Source organism: Actinia tenebrosa, unplaced genomic scaffold, assembly GCF_029948245.1.
Source record: "Actinia tenebrosa isolate PJP-AT-01 unplaced genomic scaffold, QUT_ActTen_1.0 PGA_scaffold11__36_contigs__length_13525064, whole genome shotgun sequence".
Classification (NCBI taxonomy): domain Eukaryota; kingdom Metazoa; phylum Cnidaria; class Anthozoa; order Actiniaria; family Actiniidae; genus Actinia; species Actinia tenebrosa.
In genome coordinates, this window is record NW_028292571.1 from 5,892,044 (window position 1) to 5,908,329 (window position 16,286).

At 37.8% G+C, this 16,286-nt stretch overlaps 3 protein-coding genes across 4 annotated transcripts in view; all 3 read right to left on the reverse strand.

The window, feature by feature from the left end:
• LOC116304775 (kynurenine 3-monooxygenase) overlaps positions 1-16,286 on the reverse strand; it is a 44,887-nt gene that overhangs the window by 26,591 nt on the left and 2,010 nt on the right. The window contains exons 2-7 of one of the 2 annotated variants that reach the window (XM_089027708.1): positions 15,548-15,617; positions 15,008-15,105; positions 14,465-14,554; positions 13,976-14,024; positions 13,291-13,378; positions 12,145-12,237 (exon numbers count right to left, since the gene is read on the reverse strand). In XM_089027708.1, the coding sequence (XP_088883834.1) occupies positions 12,145-12,237; positions 13,291-13,378; positions 13,976-14,024; positions 14,465-14,554; positions 15,008-15,105; positions 15,548-15,617 (488 nt within the window). Of the gene's footprint in view, positions 1-166; positions 237-1,229; positions 1,305-12,144; positions 12,238-13,290; positions 13,379-13,975; positions 14,025-14,464; positions 14,555-15,007; positions 15,106-15,547; positions 15,618-16,286 lie in introns of those variants that run through there. The other variant, XM_089027707.1, reaches the window with a different exon arrangement.
• Positions 3,699-7,006, reverse strand: LOC116304778 (kynurenine 3-monooxygenase-like). Its single transcript, XM_089027544.1, has 7 exons — positions 6,995-7,006; positions 6,787-6,876; positions 5,990-6,047; positions 5,623-5,753; positions 4,964-5,065; positions 4,366-4,425; positions 3,699-3,863 (listed from the first exon to the last, which is right to left on the reverse strand). Exons 1-7 carry the CDS (start codon positions 7,004-7,006, stop codon positions 3,786-3,788), a joined length of 531 nt encoding a protein of 176 aa, XP_088883670.1. The 3' UTR covers positions 3,699-3,785.
• LOC148912397 (kynurenine 3-monooxygenase-like) lies at positions 8,419-12,094 on the reverse strand. Its single transcript, XM_089027545.1, has 4 exons — positions 12,084-12,094; positions 11,944-12,016; positions 9,259-9,330; positions 8,419-8,538 (listed from the first exon to the last, which is right to left on the reverse strand). The coding sequence occupies exons 1-4, from the start codon at positions 12,092-12,094 to the stop codon at positions 8,419-8,421; spliced, it is 276 nt and encodes a 91-aa protein (XP_088883671.1).

The window sequence follows — 16,286 nt, forward strand, 5'->3', positions numbered from 1 at the left end:
TTCTGCTCCAAAGGGGAGTGGACCACAAGGGAGTTCAGGACTGGACTACATGTATAGCCAGACATGATGACTGGTCATATCAGACTGAGCAGTAGAGACTGGTCACTGTAACCAGTCAAGAGGACCAGCAGTTGGCTGGCAAGTGCCAATTTTTGCAGATAAATACCTTTTCTGGACTCATACAAATCCACTTTGAAACCACGTTTAGCAAAATAGATGGCATTCAGTGACCCAACCTAACAAAATGAAATAAGTATTGGATCAATATAAAGCTTCTAAGTGTTTATTCTTTAAGGCAATACCAGCATTTTGTGGGGTCGGGCATCACTACTGGAACCTCAGAGTCCATTTGCCTTCCCCTCATCACACTTGTTTGCTTATTTATTTATTTTCCAACTCAATTGTGATGAAATAAATAAATACAAAACAAATAAATGAAATTCTATAACTCTAGTGAAGAAAATTGACCTTACCCGAATTTTTTCCAAGTATAATTCTATGACTGTGTGTAAGGGGGGTTTAAAGGGGAACACTGTAAAATTCTAGCTTCTAATTGCTCTATTTCATAATGATGTCACAGCTTGTAGGCTCTTGGGGGACAGAATCACTGAGAACAAGGGGAATTTCGACAAAATCTTCTTTCTCTCTGAAAGTTTGGCTTCGAACTGTCCAGTTTCCATATATGTTATGTGTTGTCAAGGTTTATCCTTCGATATTAATAGTACTTCGTTGTTCTCTGTTCCGTAAATGCAATTTAATTATAATTGTGTTTTTTTCTTTGTGTTGTCATTCTGTCAAATCAAAAATACTTAATATTTGGATCATGTGTCTTCAGTCCAACAAACTACTCTTTACATATATATTTATATCCACATTGTTCTTCGCTATAACGGTAGCCACGATACAGTCACCGACTGCTTATTTTTTTAAGCGTGTAAGCAAGCAAAACATTTGATAAGCCATAAAATAGATGATAAGCTTAAACTGCAGGTTATACGGCAGCATCAAGAGTTGATGAACATTTTTTCAACCAGTAATCAATAATAAAACAACAAAGCTTGTAAAGAACTCTACATGTGCGCACATGTGCTGCGTTATGTAAGACAAGAGAAAGAAAGAAAGGAAAAAAGTTATGACAACGTCCATGACAACTTATCTAGCATCCATGCAAACATGCAGAAGGTATTAATTATTTGCATTGACAAGAAGAAATGAGGAAAATAACTCACCAAACCACCACCAATTATCGCTATTCTCTTCTGTTTGGGTTTTTCAGAAACCGCCGCCATTTTCAGTCTCTCGTCCCTGGGGCATGCGTGACTAAACCACAGGGAGCCCAACCATCAATAGATGCCTTGTTAATGAAGACTCCTGCGCAGCCGCGACAGCCGCCTTATGCCGGAGACAAATATTTCGCTTTAAATTAGACTGATCGATCAGATACTCGCTTACAACATGTCATGCTGTAAAGGGATGGGAGTTTGCGATGATTCACCGTTACCATAATAACGATAAACAAATATCATCGATATTGATTTTTTATCCCTCGATGTAGATATGCGCAGTAAGTGTGCGCGCTGGAATAGTGGCCACGTTTTCATCGTTTCCCTATTTCACTTTACCTTTTGCAAACCTTCTCGACAAAGACAAGCATTCTTTTGTTGATCTACTACTTGGAGATTTTTGCGATTCCTTTTCACTAATTTTAAAGAATTTCTTGATGGTCAATGGTCAATATACAACTGATGTTTCACGTAGTGCCGTAAACGAGAATATTATACCCCATTCACACCAAGGCTTAAACATGTTTAAAACTGGTTTAACTAAACAGGTTTGGAAAACTATCTACGAACCCAGCACAATATTTCGTGAAATAATGCATGTAAACTATCCTTTGTCTTGCTCTGACAATATTTTAGAAAGTTTCATTAATATATATTGTAGGTTTCAAGTTTCTCATTTTTTTCCCTAATGAAAACATAGTTTAACTAAACGCATTTAGGTGTGAATGGGGTATTAAACTCTCTATAATTGTTTTATGCACTAGTCAATTGAAACCCCGACCCCCGACCCCCGCGAAATACCGGGGAATTTAACATTTGAGTGGTGTTAAAATCAGACATTTTCCCCGGTAGTCGGGGGCACATTCACTGTTAAAACCCTCGCAATTGTGGCCCCGTTATTTTGGTTTAGTAGTCAACAAGAAACACATTTCACGCCAACTCCAAATTCTTGTGCTACACAGAGCCAATTGTTGTGTGTTCCATGCACTAAATATTCAATGCTCAATATTTTCATGGGCTCTAAACATCAAATCGTGCGAAAACGTTTAGGTTTACGTCTAGTCAGCTGAGAATTTAATGGTATTAAATTGAAAATGAACAATGCTTGTAAATATTGCGAAGCAGTAGTTTTAATAGATTAATCATGATCTGATTCTACATTCGAACTGACCGAAACGGCCGAACAAAACCCACGTATAAGAACCTGGTTTTTTTAAGAGCCTGTTTAATATAGGCTAAAATTTTCACTTTAAGAACCCTCCAACCTATTAAGGCTACAATTTTAAGAAAGGTTCTTATCAGAGTGGAGCTCAGTGTAAAAGTGTATAGGTAGAAACTGCTATAAGTTTGTTTGCGCATGTGTTTTGTGTAGAACATACTGCTCTGTACTAGGCTACGGAATGCCTGTGATTGGAATCACAACGCCTTCTTGGTGTTTTTCAAGATGGCCGACCTCTTGTTTCCAGGTCCTTACATATTCAAACGAGCGTTGAAATCCCCGCTCGATTCTCCGTTGAGAAAACCATTCGTTAAATCCCCGTGCCCCCAGTGCAATCATGCTCTTAAAAGCACATCAAAAACGCGTCACGTCCCCGTTCAGTGCCCCGCTAGCCGCGGGGGTCGGGGGGCGGGGGTTTCAATTGACTAGTGCATTACCGCTGTCACACTGGCTCTATTTTTCCTTTCTGTTTTCTCGTGGGGCTTTTTACAGTGGAATTCCATGCAAAAATGTATTCTTACAACGTTAGCGATATTTTCTCCCAAAGACCCGCCAATATAAAGCCGTACGTCAAAATCTAATAAGTCATAAATATTTAATATTAATCAACATGGGCCTTTTTCACGCGGCCGCCATGTTGGTTTCACCAAAGTTTTCATTAATGAGAATAAACATGGCCGCCGTGTGATAAAGGTCCGACATAGATCAATCGCGATACGGTAATAATCAAAGTGCAATGTGTCATTGAGCACTGAACTAAGAGTACAATACTAACAAATACTAGTTTTTGTACTAAATAGTGATAAATTTGATATTTCTGTATGAAATAGTACTAATTAGTACTATTTAATGTTCACGGTTTTAGTGCGTGCACTCTAACAGTTAACTGATATTCCATTATTTTGGTTAATATTATGGCCAGCTCTCTTTAAACCATTACAGATAACTGACATTCGGCTGAAAAATTAGTAGATTTAACTGACAGTTGGGTAACCCCAACTGATGAAACACAAAATTCACGTCTTTAATAATAAATTTAATTTTGTTTACATTACATGGCTACCAATCAAAGTGTATCTATTTTTGCTTTATATTACTAAGAATACGACTTAGCAGTTAAAACATTGATGTGCTTGCACAAATATAAAAAGAAACTACGCCTAAAATTCATATCAAAAAGTCATTTCTTTTCTTTGTTTCTTTGCTCACAGGGGAAAGTCTAGACACAAAGCTAAAGTCCTTTAATACTAATCGCTAAAAACTAAAACTATTTTACAGTGAAGCTAAGCCAGGTCCAAAATTTTGGCGAGGCTGCCAATTGCAACAGCAAGCATGAGAAGGAGGAAAGCTGCGTTGACAATCTATAATAAATGAAAAGAAAATTAATTGTCGGACTTATGATTAATTATATAACATACCAAACTATACACAATGACAGTGGATTGGATGAAAGATCATGTATATTTACGCTTGTTTGACATTTGAAATTGTTAAGGAATGTTAAGTTTTAAGGCCCTGGCTAAAAGAGGGAACAGCTTTACCGAAACATGTTTACAGCGTGGAGATTCTGTAGCTGAGGATCGGTTAACCCATGGACTCCTAGCTCTGAAAGCGGCGCTCTAGCCAACTGCGCTACTCGTGCTACTATATTTGACATCGGCCTAACAGTTTATTGCGATCGTTGGCAATTTTGCGCGCAGTAGATTAAACGCGTGTGTTCGAGTCATTCTATTTCCCAAGGAACAAAGGACACTATTAGACGGACTTTTTAAAGCATATTTTTGTGGGGCCGAACATCAACAATATTTTCAGTTCTCCTTTGAAGATTAGTAAATTCAGTATTTAGTGTATATAGATCTCTACCTTGTCTTGGTAGCTGTTCCTCTTGATGACAGCGTGATAAGGAATCCTCGAAAACGTCACCTTCAAGGAAAATGTATCCTCATTATTTAGAAACGAATAAAAAAGAAAGAATAGCTTTTGTAGGATAATACCCAACTGCTCTGAGAGAAAATGTTAGCCAATCTGAATCGAGAAAATTTCCTCTGTATTGCCCTATTTCCCTGTTGCGACATTTGTCTCGATCAGCGTGTAACAGTGAAAAGCAGTGGCGGATCCAGGACTTTAAGAGGGGGGTTCATTTTTGCAAATCTTGGCACAACCAATAACGTTCTCTTGCATCATCATTTTTCCCATGAGGCACATCACTGGCCTAGCTAGGGGCGCTCCTGATAAGGATAATCTATCCACCAGTCCCATTTCATATTAAATCTCATGAGTTAGTGCCATACTTTTATTTATTTATTTAAAAAAATATAAAAGATCCAAGGTACCAAGGGGGGGGGGGGGGGGATTCATTTGCACCCAATGAACCCCCCCCCCCCCCTAAATCCGCCACAGTAAAGAGTGATAAAGATGTTCTAAGTCTACAACTTAACCACTTCTTATGGCCCCCTCTTACCATGGTGTAGAGTGGAATGATGGTGTTGGGCATCAACTTATGAAGAAAACTGTAGAATTTCCTTTTGGTTAAGAAGAGAGTAGAGTTGACGGATGATCGCAACTGAAAGAGGTAAAATAAAGAAAAATAATAAGATCTCACATATCTAATTCAAAATAAATTGGCGCATTATGCATAACCACCATCATTATATACCATTATCATCATCAGTTTTCACCATCACTTTTAATATCATCATTTCCATCGATCATCACCATCATCACTATCATTATCGTCTTCATCATCATCATCATCGATACGCACCATCATCATCAGACTTTAGACTTTTATTTATTCACACACTTATTTACAATATTCAAGTATATAGAAAAGAGATACAAATATACAATTAAATTAAAATAAACCAATCAAATAATAACAATCAAGTTTGGGTGTGCGTGGCTGTCGAAATAGTAAAAACTTTAGAGTCGACAGCCACATAAAATAGTAAATGTACAAGTGCTAGTGAACAAGATAGCAGATCTATTTATAAGTTTATGTGAATATCATCTTCATCATGATCATGATCATCACCAACCCCACCGCCACTGCCACCACCATCATCATCTTCACAACCACAACAACCAACAACATCACAACCATCATAAGATCCCTCTCACGAGTACTGCATGTTCCGTTCTATTATGCATGTGATTCCAACGAGTTACCTCGACGTAGTTGTACATTGCCAAGTCACAGATTGCTTCAGCATCAGGATTCCTTACTTCAGAATAGTCAGCCAAGGCAGCTCCTAGAAAATAGGGAGAACACGTAAGCCCAAGAAAGATATTCGCAAGCCAAAATATAAACTTCAAATTTCTATATAAGCAATTACAGCGAATCGAATTCTCTATCACAAGAGCCAAATCATACAATTTGCCATCACGAGAAAATAGGGCTAAGTTTTTCCATCAGAAACCACAAATGCTTCAAGGGCGCGTGTCCATGGAAAGTCATGGAAACGCCCGAGACATTTTTTAGACTTACCAATGTCGTTGTTGTGTTTTTCGAGAAGCTCATCAAAAATGATACAATCTTCAAAACCCTAGAAAGGAATGGCTGCTATCAATTTAAATTTCCCCAGGGCGCTCCTTGATAACAGCTGTTTGCTGACGAGCTTACCCTGGTAAAACATGTAATTATTATTATTATCATTATTATTATTAAAATCTTGACATTAAATTAATGATATGCATGGGATATTATCTTTTCTTTTTAAGAAATATAGGAACGCAAGCGTAATTAGTTATTAGAACGCCAGTACATGACAAGATAGATAGTTGCAATATCAAGACACGTTGCCAATACCCTTGCTTGTTGTCATATCCCCTGTTGGTTAAACTGGGTGTATAATATTAGTCTTCAGTGCGTGACAGTTTTAATCCTTTATGAAACATTGCTAGGTTATATACTTATTTCAATAAAGTTAGTCACCTGAAAAGCTATAAAGCTGAGGCCGACAGGGATTATGGGCAGATACATTTTACATGTTTCAACCGCTTGATAACTGTTGATGGATTTGAGATCTTTTACCGGTTACAGTCTCACCTCTCCTGAGCATCCTCTAGCTGCTATTGTATCAAAAAAGCTTTACTTGTTTGAAATGAATTGTTTCCCATGATCCTCAGTGATATCAGCTTTTTGGGTTTTTGGTGACCAACTTTATGGAAATAAGTATATACTAGTAATGCAGATGAAAACTGATCAAAACTTGGGTAAAGTACGTAACAGTACAGTACGGGAGTCAAACATTTATTTTTCAGGTCTGGCAATGCTTTACTTACGCAGTTCATTCCTTGTCCATAAAATGGCACCATAGCATGAGCAGCATCACCCATGATCACTGCCTTGTCCTTCACGTGGTACGGCTTGCACTACAAAGAGAAGACATTTGATAAAGTGCGGAAAAAGATTGAATTTGACTGAGCTCGTTTAGGGAATAAAAACGATCGAAAAGCACGACGTGTTTCAATATAAGTAGTGCGCATTTACCCTTGATGTCATGATGCACATTTAAACAGCCTCTTAACTGATTAAAGCTAACTAAAAGATAGAACTCTGAGACAACCTCTGGGCTGATATAAGTCAGGACACGGCTGACTCACAGATCGAACCCTGAAACAACCTCTGGGCTCAAGATATTTCTTTGACATAGGGTTATCATAAATTGTAAATTTAGTTTACCAATGCAGTGACATTTAGCTAAACACCTTAAAGACAATTCCCAAGCAAGAACTCAGAACATGCAACAAGGAATAAAAAAAAAGATCGAATATGATCAAGGCACCTTGATAGAGACCATCGTTCCTGTTGGGTTATTGAAAAAGTCCTCTGCCAAATCATCTCTGTGAATAGACATCATAAAAAAATATTAGAAATTTTGCATGAACCAAAATTGTTTCCTTTTTTAATAATTTAAAAATCCATGCAGAAAATGTTAGACTTGGCACCCTCGTTTTCTCTTCATGCGCTTTGGAGTCCTTTTATAAGATTTTTTTAGGGACGATGCGTTGATTAATTTTAGTAGCTAAAACCAAAAAAAAAAAAAGAAAAAAAAGAAAGATGAAAAGCTTTTTTGAGAATAGAACTCTTTACCTTGGGCGTAACTTCCCCCCATTTCAGACCACTTGTCATTCCCTAGAGTATCATTTCTTTGTTTAATGGTTGCACATAAAAAGACACATGCATGGTAAGGATACGACTCAAACAAAGAATATTTTTCTCAAGGGAATGAGACGAGGTCCTAAATGGGAAAACATTACGTCTGAAGTAAAAGAATAATACTAAGGGAATGAGACGAGGTCTTAAATGGGAAAACATTACGTCTGAAGTAAAAGAATAATACTAAGGGAATAACACGAGGTCTTAAATGGGAAAACATTACGTCTGAAATCAAAGAATAATACTAAGGGAATGATACGAGTTCTTAAATGGGAAAACATTACGTGTGAAGTAAAAGAATAATACTAAGGGAATGAGACGAGGTCTTAAATGGGAAAACATTACGTCTGAACTAAAAGAATAATACTAAGGGAATGAGACGAGGTCTTAAATGGGAAAACATTACGCCCAAGGTAAAGATGCAAAAAATAGTTTTACTTACTCTCCAACTAATTCCATAAAATCCGGAAATTCTCTTGAAAAAAACTCTTGAAGTCCTTTCTAAAAACAAAAAACAAAAAAACAATCGTATTCAAAATTAAATTAAAACTGCTATTAAACGGTGAACGCACAAAATACATTTTCCCCGAGCAAACTGAGTGGGACTTTAGATTTTTTGGAACGCATGCATCTTTCTAGCGCGTAAAATCCGCAGAAAAATCGATGATAAAAAAACGTTTTTGTCAAATTTTGTTGCACAACTTTCAAATTTATTTTAAGACAACATACTACACACGGCAGGCGGCAGTGATAATTCAATAGACAAAGGCTAAAACTTTTCTGTCAGTGTGAAAAATATTGGAATATTTTACCTTATTGGTGATTTTGTCAAACTGGTCGAATGGAGCAAAAAGGGTGCAGGTAAATGAATAATCCTGTGAATGAGCAAAAGAAAGTCGACAATCAAATACTGTACGCAGTATCAACGGTAAAGAATTCCTAAAAAACTGTCGATATACACTGTCGCGAGTCTTGCGGCGAGGTAAATATTCTCCATATTCACTGAGCCTGAGGCGAATAATTGTTTTAGCATATACCAACTTGTGTACAGAGTAACTTATTTTCATATACAATAATTCAATAAAAACAAACAAACAAAAAACTTTTAGTTTGCGTGACAAATTCTCGCAAAACTTTTAGCAAAACTTTTACCAAAACATTTTTAGGCCATACTTCGTCGCCATTTTACTATTGATAGGAATGGCATTTACTTTCATTTTTTCAAAACAATTGCCGGCAGATGCCATTTTGTTGCCGACTCAATATTCCGAGATTCAGAGGTGAATATCGTACAATATTCACCTCCAATTAACCAATGAGCGCGCGCGTTCTTACAAAGTACACAAGTTGGCAATGCTAATTTATATTATTAGTACGGTACTTAGTACAAGACTATTGTACGACCAATCAGAATACAGGAAGCCGTTGAATATTCTTTTTGGTTTAATTTCTTCTGTTGGATTAAATAGTAATGTAATGCTTTCTCGTAGCATACCTTGAGATATGCAAGCAACCTGCTGGTTGGAGGGAAAGCTATTCCGTAGGGCAACAGCTTAATTTCAGCAGTCCAGTTTAAAAAAAGTTAAGTCACTTACTGGATTAGGAGTGGCAATCAACAAGAACGTGTCTCTGGGCCAAATGTGAAAGTAGTTTTTCTCAATTGCAAACTAAAAGAAAACCAAATTATTATACTCACTGTGCATAATAAAGCTCTATTGTACTTGAGATAGCTCGTAAGGTGTTTATTGGCTCGAAATCAGCTTAATAAATATTGGACAAAAAAGGACAAAAGACGTGGCCGTCAAGACCAAATATTTTGTCAAAGTCAATTCAATAACGGCTGTGGCGTCGCATGCACCCAAGGTGAATTGTGTGGTGTTGCACACGAAGATGATGTTGTTTTCAAGGGATACCAAAAGATTGATAGATACGATGTTGGGTAACAAGATCTTTCCAGTTGGCATTCTTTCATAGAAAGAGACTAACGTTGTTTTGTACGTTGGCTCATAAGGCCGTGGTCCATAAGGAACATGCAGCAAGCTAGACGAGTTGCTACCAATAAAAAACCTTACTTGCTGCTAGTTAGAAGCGGAGTTGCTGCGTTTTAGACTAGTTGTTGCAAATAAGAAAAGAGTTTTTGCATGTTAGACGAGTTGCTACATGTTGAACGATAAGCACTGCGCGAGCAGTTTGCAGATTAGGACTGAGTTCTAGTTTAGTATAATTTTCGATGATTTGTCAACCAGAACGAATTCTAACCAATTAAAAGTATTCTATTTTGTAAAGAAACTTACGGCGATTCTCCTCGGATTTCTTTCCGGCAGTTTTTTTAATTTTCGAGGATTTCTCAACAAAATAAATTGTAATCAATTGAAAGATTCAAAAAATTGCAAAAAAGAAAAAAAGAAAAAAATTAAGTAGGCATCCGTTTCTGGTCACCCATCCTGTTACTAACTTCCCTCAAGCGGGCTTGACTCAGTCATTGAATGAATACCCAAGTTTTTTCCACTGGGCCACGGTTCCATGAAATTTGCACAACAATGGCGGAGAAAACAATGCACCGGATAGACTAGACTTTTTAACAATATATTTTCAACCGATTCCGTGCGTGGCAGAGATGCAAGGGATTAGCCGATATGGTCTGGGGGCCGGCTGGTCTCTCCCCTGATGCTTCGGCTAGAACATTTTCTTGCGTAATTCGTACACCCAAGGGCAGAAGGATTTAATCGCCGTCAGGTCCGAAGTCCATACGCCGCCTCAGCTCTGCGGATGTCTCGGGGGTATGGCAAAGTAGAGTCGATTATTTATTTATTTTTTAATTTTTGTCGTGTGTTCGTATATCCTATCGTATATCGCGTATCCAGATTAAATTTAAATTTTTCTTTTTTTTTTTTTTAAATCTTAATATTATGTATTTTTATTTTTATTTTTTAGGAAGAGTGATTACCTATTCCTAATAATTATTCAAAATCAAAAGTTAAGCAAGCAATCTCGGTCTGAAAATGCTGCCTTGAAACAGCTAATCGATCTTAGGTATTTTCTCTATATACAGCTATTTCAAAAAAGGTTGAATACTGAATACTGCATACTGAATAGTGCATTCCGAGACCGAAGTGCATTGTGGGTCTCGTTAATTTGAAATAAAAAAGTAAATATACTCAATTGAAGAATCGTTGTCGGGTTCAGAAACATAGAACATAAAAGCGGAGACCGAAATGGCACATGGGAAATGACATAATCATATTATAATGTATTCATTTGCGCCATCCATGCATTCGGTTTAGAATACCAAACGCGTATTCAGAAGACCTGCGTTTGAGAGCCGTTTGGCTTCGCATTTTTATAGGTTGCAGCGTAGACGAAGCCGCTTAGCTTATTTACTTTCCATGTGCTATTTCGGTTTCAGCTTCTATGTTCTATGTTTCTGAACCCGACAACGATTCTTCAATTGAGTGTATACAGCAAGTAAGTCTCTACATGTAGTTAGTATATTGCTTCAGATGGAATACACTAAAAATAGAATAAATAATTATTATTAATTCTACTTTAGACAATGCCACTATGACCCACAATGCCCTTTGGTCTTGGAATGCACTATTCACTATGCAGTATGCAGTATTCAATCTTTTTTGAAATTGTTGTATAGCTATAATTTCTTTTAGTTTGTCAGGTTTGTCTTTCCTGGGCAAAGAACATGAATGATTCTCCTCGTGGTATTTAGAAAAACTTCTCATTATCATATTACAGACCGCACGGTAGTTTTTAATTCGACGTTTTTTTATTAAGTAAAATAAATTACAATCGATTCGGAAAATTCTGAAAAAAGGTTGAAAAAAACTTAGGTAGACAGCAACGTGCATCAACTTATCAAACAAGCAAGCCAACTCGTTTTTGCTGCTTGGATAGTTATTAAGGATGTGATTTCTGTTTCTTTAAGCAAATTTTTCTCGCAAAAAAAAAAAAAAAAAAAAAAAAAATTTGCTTCAAGAAACTGAATCACATCTTTAACTCATATTGCAGCAACTCTTCAAACTTGCAGCATGTTCCGTGATACTAAGACGTTTTGAGACGCCATTTTGTTTTCCTTGGTTACCCCCTAAGGCGCAAAGCATTGTCGGTATGCGCAAGTAGAGAATAGTGAAAATTAGCTTTAAAAAAAAAAGCTACCGAAAAGGGTCCTAGAAGGGAAGGTATAAAATGTCATCACACTTGAGGCCTATAACCCCAGCAATGTAAAAGCTCCATACGATTGAAGATATGGAAACCCCTGAGATAGATACCTGGCCATCTTGGGTGGGTCGCACGCGTAACTCTTTGTATCCGTGAGGGATATAGGTTTGACTGTAATCAAATCTGTAATTCACCAAGCAGAAATGATCGTCAGTGTTTTTAGTAAATAACTATCAATGTCCATCAATGCTTGGATGTCATATGACAGTTTTCCTGAGTTCAATAAAGTGGTCTAATGCAAAGGAACGAACCTTGGTTTTCTCATCATTTCTTTTCTGATAGTAGAATATGCTCCATCACAGCCGACAATCAAATCTGCATTGATTTCTACTTTTTCTTCGTTCCTGCAATGATTGTATATAAAGTAAGCAAAATATAAAAGATTTCAAGTTTATCCTTTTAGGTTATGCGCATTTCCCCCCCCCCCCCCCCCCCCCCCCCCCCGAGGTATATTTATAAGTTCGTTGAATGGGAGGTTGGAGGTTAGGAAGCTATCCAACATACAGCAGTCAATTCAAAAAACGTTGTCGTCGACCGGCTCAAGCCTACGCGGCTGGACCGAAAGGAATATGGGTAAAAAACACTGAAGCTGTTAAATATTCGTTCTGAATTAATTGTTCCCGCTAGTAATAAGATAATAATGGCGAGAAACAATCCATCAAATGCATGTCTTTGGGTTTAGGGAAAGAAAAACAAAGTAGTTATGATTCAGTTCACAATTTCGAAAATATGAAGGCATTCAAAAAAACGTCTCCTTCAACACTTCCCCCTCGCCTACAAAGGTTCGTGCTTTAAACCAGGCATAACTAGTCAGATAAAATTATTATTAGTCAACTCGGCTTCAATGATTGCTACCCAGAGTTCCTTTTGGTCCAGTCGCGTAGTTGAGTTGGTCGACGACCACATTTTTTGAATTGACTGTATGTCTGCGTGCTCGGCGGCATCACTCGTGGGGATGAAGGAGATTGCAAGCGGCTGTTGCGACAGGACAGCTAGGATAGCGACTGAGAATTACGCGTACACCCAGCATCTTCATTGAAAATCTCCGCTTTTTTGCTCTAAATTTAGACTAATGAAGTTGGCCACCCCTAGTTCCGTTCATTTCCTTTCTTGCTCAAGGCAAAGCGCGCCATTCCCTCACATGTTTTTCCCCGGTAATGCTTGAAAACTCAAGAGATTCATAATGGGAAAACAAGTGTATTGACATATTACAGGATTGTACATGATTGTAACATCCTTTAAACCAATCACAGCGGGTACATTTCCTGCTTATCCAATCAAAACTTTAGGGAGTGGCGTAATCACAGTCACTCTGGCACTGCTGAGTCGAACCATGAGTGTTTTTACAGTCGTACAACTGAAATACTTTGATACAAACTGAAGATGGTCTATCTTACCAACGGCATGTAACTCGGCCATTTTCCAGGTCTGTCTGAAGAAGCTTGTGCTCAAAGTGATGTTCAACATTGGAATAGCTTTCTGCAACTGTTTTTAAGCACAAGGGTGGGTCGCTTAGTAATCTCAGAGTAATATTTACATAGGAAATCGCACGATCTCGAGTACTATTCGCGATTTATAGGTACGAGTGATGTTTTGAAAGTTTTCAAGATTGGACTAGGCTTTAGACGAGTCCAATTTGAGGACTTTCAAAACATCACGAGTATCTATAAATTCCGAATTGTACGAGAAGATCGTGCGATCTTTTATTTATAGGACACTCAGCAAAATTGAGCAGCTTATTAATTGGAACTCTACAGCGTAGAGTTTGGGATTTAATTGATCTGTCCAATCAGAATCGGGTAATTTTGTTGAGTGTATTACAAATAATGTAAGCACTTTTGTCGTATTACGTTTGCTATTACAGTAACTACAATGCACAAATAGAATATTGAAAGTAAAAGACTGGGGTAAATGTAAAGGCGCTAACGTACGCCCGTAGCCTTTCTCTTAATTAACATTCGTAACAACAAAACAAGGGTTTTAAACCAAAGGTTTCAGTGAAAGGTCGTTTACTGGGTACAAGAAACTTAAGTTGAAAACTTCGTTAAGAAGGAAGAACTATTAATATCCTTAATTATTTACCCGTTAGCAGATGTTCGTTCACCTTCTTTCTTTCAAGAGATATTATGTGCTGAAATACGAATGTAAAAGCAAACAAATAGATAAGTAAATGAAACAAAAGAAAGAACAAATAATAAATATATCGGAATTGGAAAACTTTATTTATCCACGGTAGGTGGGTGGGTGGATGGATGGATGGATGGGCAGGTGGGTGGATGGATGGATGGATGGATGCATGGAGGGATGGATGGGTGGATGGATGGATGGATGGGTGGGTGGGTGGGTGGGTGGGTGGGTGGATGGATGGATGGATGGATGGATGGATGGATGGATGGATGGATGGTACAACATATTTTCATTGATTTTACCTGGTCTTTCTTCCCATAAGGGATGGCATATTGTTTCCCATTTCATCGGGTGGGAGGGTGGGTGGATGGATGGATGGATGGATGGATGGATGGATGGATGGCTGGATGGATGGATGGTACAACATCTTTTCATTGATTTTACCTGGACTTTCTTCCCATAAGGGATAGCATATTGTTTCCCATTCCTTGGGTGAACCATACGAGCATACATAGGTATGCCAAGCTCTACCATCTGCAAAAGCAACATATGGGATACCCCTGAGTGATAAAGAAGCCACCCAGCTGGGGTGGGGATTGCGCGGGACCCTGGCCACTTTAATATATACAACACAGTCATAGGACTTCAGAAAAGGTACTGATGAGACGAGAGAGAAACCCCAAGGCAAATACAAATGCATAGTTAATACTGCATTCATTTTTCATATTTTTAGATAAACAACAATTGCAAACTAAATCCGGATATATTTTCGAAAACAGATTTGTTTTTTACTTTGCAAATCGGTCTTGAAAACGCAACGACATTAAGAACGGCTGCGGGGAGAATTACGCGTGGACGGGCAAAAAAAAGTTTTTTTTTAGGTTTTTGTTTTCTTCTTCAATTTATATTTAAATTTATTGTAAGTAAACAGCTTTATACCTTAACATTATAATTATTTGCCAACGTGAGTAGACAACAAGTACTTACAGGACCATGTGCGTCAACTGCTTTTAAAGACTGTATGCCTCTGTCAGACAATGCAAGGTTGATACTTCTACCTTCCACAAATTCTTGGGAACGTGGATCTGGGAACCAAACAGACTTTAGTTGAGAAATATAACCATAGTCTCGTTAATGGAAGTAAAGTAGGGTTCTGCACCATCATGGGCCGCCGCCCTTAATACATCTTGCACTGCCTGTGGTTAAATGGCAGAACAATAAAATCCATTTGCTTTTGGTGCGTTCGTTCGTCCTTCCTTCCGTCCGTCCGTCCGTCCGTCCGTCCGTCCGTTCTTCCGTCCGTTCTTTCGTTCGTTCGTCCTTGCTTGCTTGCTTGCTTCTTTCTTTCTTTCCTTCCTTCCTTCCTTCCTTCCTTCCTTCCTTCCTTCCTTCCTTCCTTCCCTCCTTCCCTTTCCTCCTTTCTTTCTTCTTGCTTGCTTCATTCCGCTTTGTTCCCTTTCCTTTTTCTTTCTGTTAATCTATCTTTCATTTAATCATTAGTTCTATCTTTCTAGCTACTCAAGTTACCTTTACGAGATTCATACAAATCCACTTTGAATCCACGTCTTGCGAAATATATGGCATTCAGTGACCCAACCTTTAAAGGAAACACAAGTCATATCATACTAGCTATATTTTTGCTCCTAGATAATTGATCAGTGATGTTAAAAATCAGAAGTATCAAACGCAGACTTTATTAATTCTCATTTCCGATTGATGCGATTTGTGAAAAAAAAAGTATCGATCGATAAGTGTTCGACCGTTCAATATTCGTTTGCGATGTTCCCGACATGCGCAGTAAGTGTTTTCCAGTGAATTTGAAGCATTACGTGACGGCAGCCATGTTAGATGGCAATCATTTTAGATAAGGAAAAATTCAATTCCCAAAAGTACATGGATTTTTTTGCTCCGCCATCTAACCACAGGCAGCCCAATCTGTATTATGGGCGCCGGCACGCGATGGTGCGAAACATCTATTCGTACGTGGAAATATGCAAATATTTTTCAACATGCACGTAGAAATAATCAAACGACATTATTGATAGAAATAATTACACCTTTTGCTGTTCATTAACCGCAAAGGAATATTCATTGAAGCGAAGAAGCATTGTCATTAGAGCGAACAGGCATACAATAAGGCGAACGGAGTCTCAAGAGTGCGATGGAACGTTTATTAAGAAATTTAGCATTTAATTTGACAATAATGAATATTCATGATAGTTCTGATTCATGATAGTTCTGATTCATTAGCTTTTAAATTATAAAT

Bases quoted from the DNA above. Each gene is read 5' to 3' on its own strand.
- LOC148912397 (XM_089027545.1), bottom strand. The intron at 9,331-11,943 runs GTATCTATCTCA...GTTTTCTTTTAG, and splicing joins GACCCACCCAAGATGGCCAG to TTTGCAATTGAGAAAAACTA. The intron at 8,539-9,258 runs GTAAGTGACTTA...GCTCATTCACAG, and splicing joins TGATTGCCACTCCTAATCCA to GATTATTCATTTACCTGCAC.
- LOC116304778 (XM_089027544.1), bottom strand. The intron at 6,048-6,786 runs GTAAGTAAAGCA...ATTCCTTTCTAG, and splicing joins ATGGACAAGGAATGAACTGC to GGTTTTGAAGATTGTATCAT. The intron at 5,754-5,989 runs GTAAGTCTAAAA...CCTATTTTCTAG, and splicing joins AAAACACAACAACGACATTG to GAGCTGCCTTGGCTGACTAT.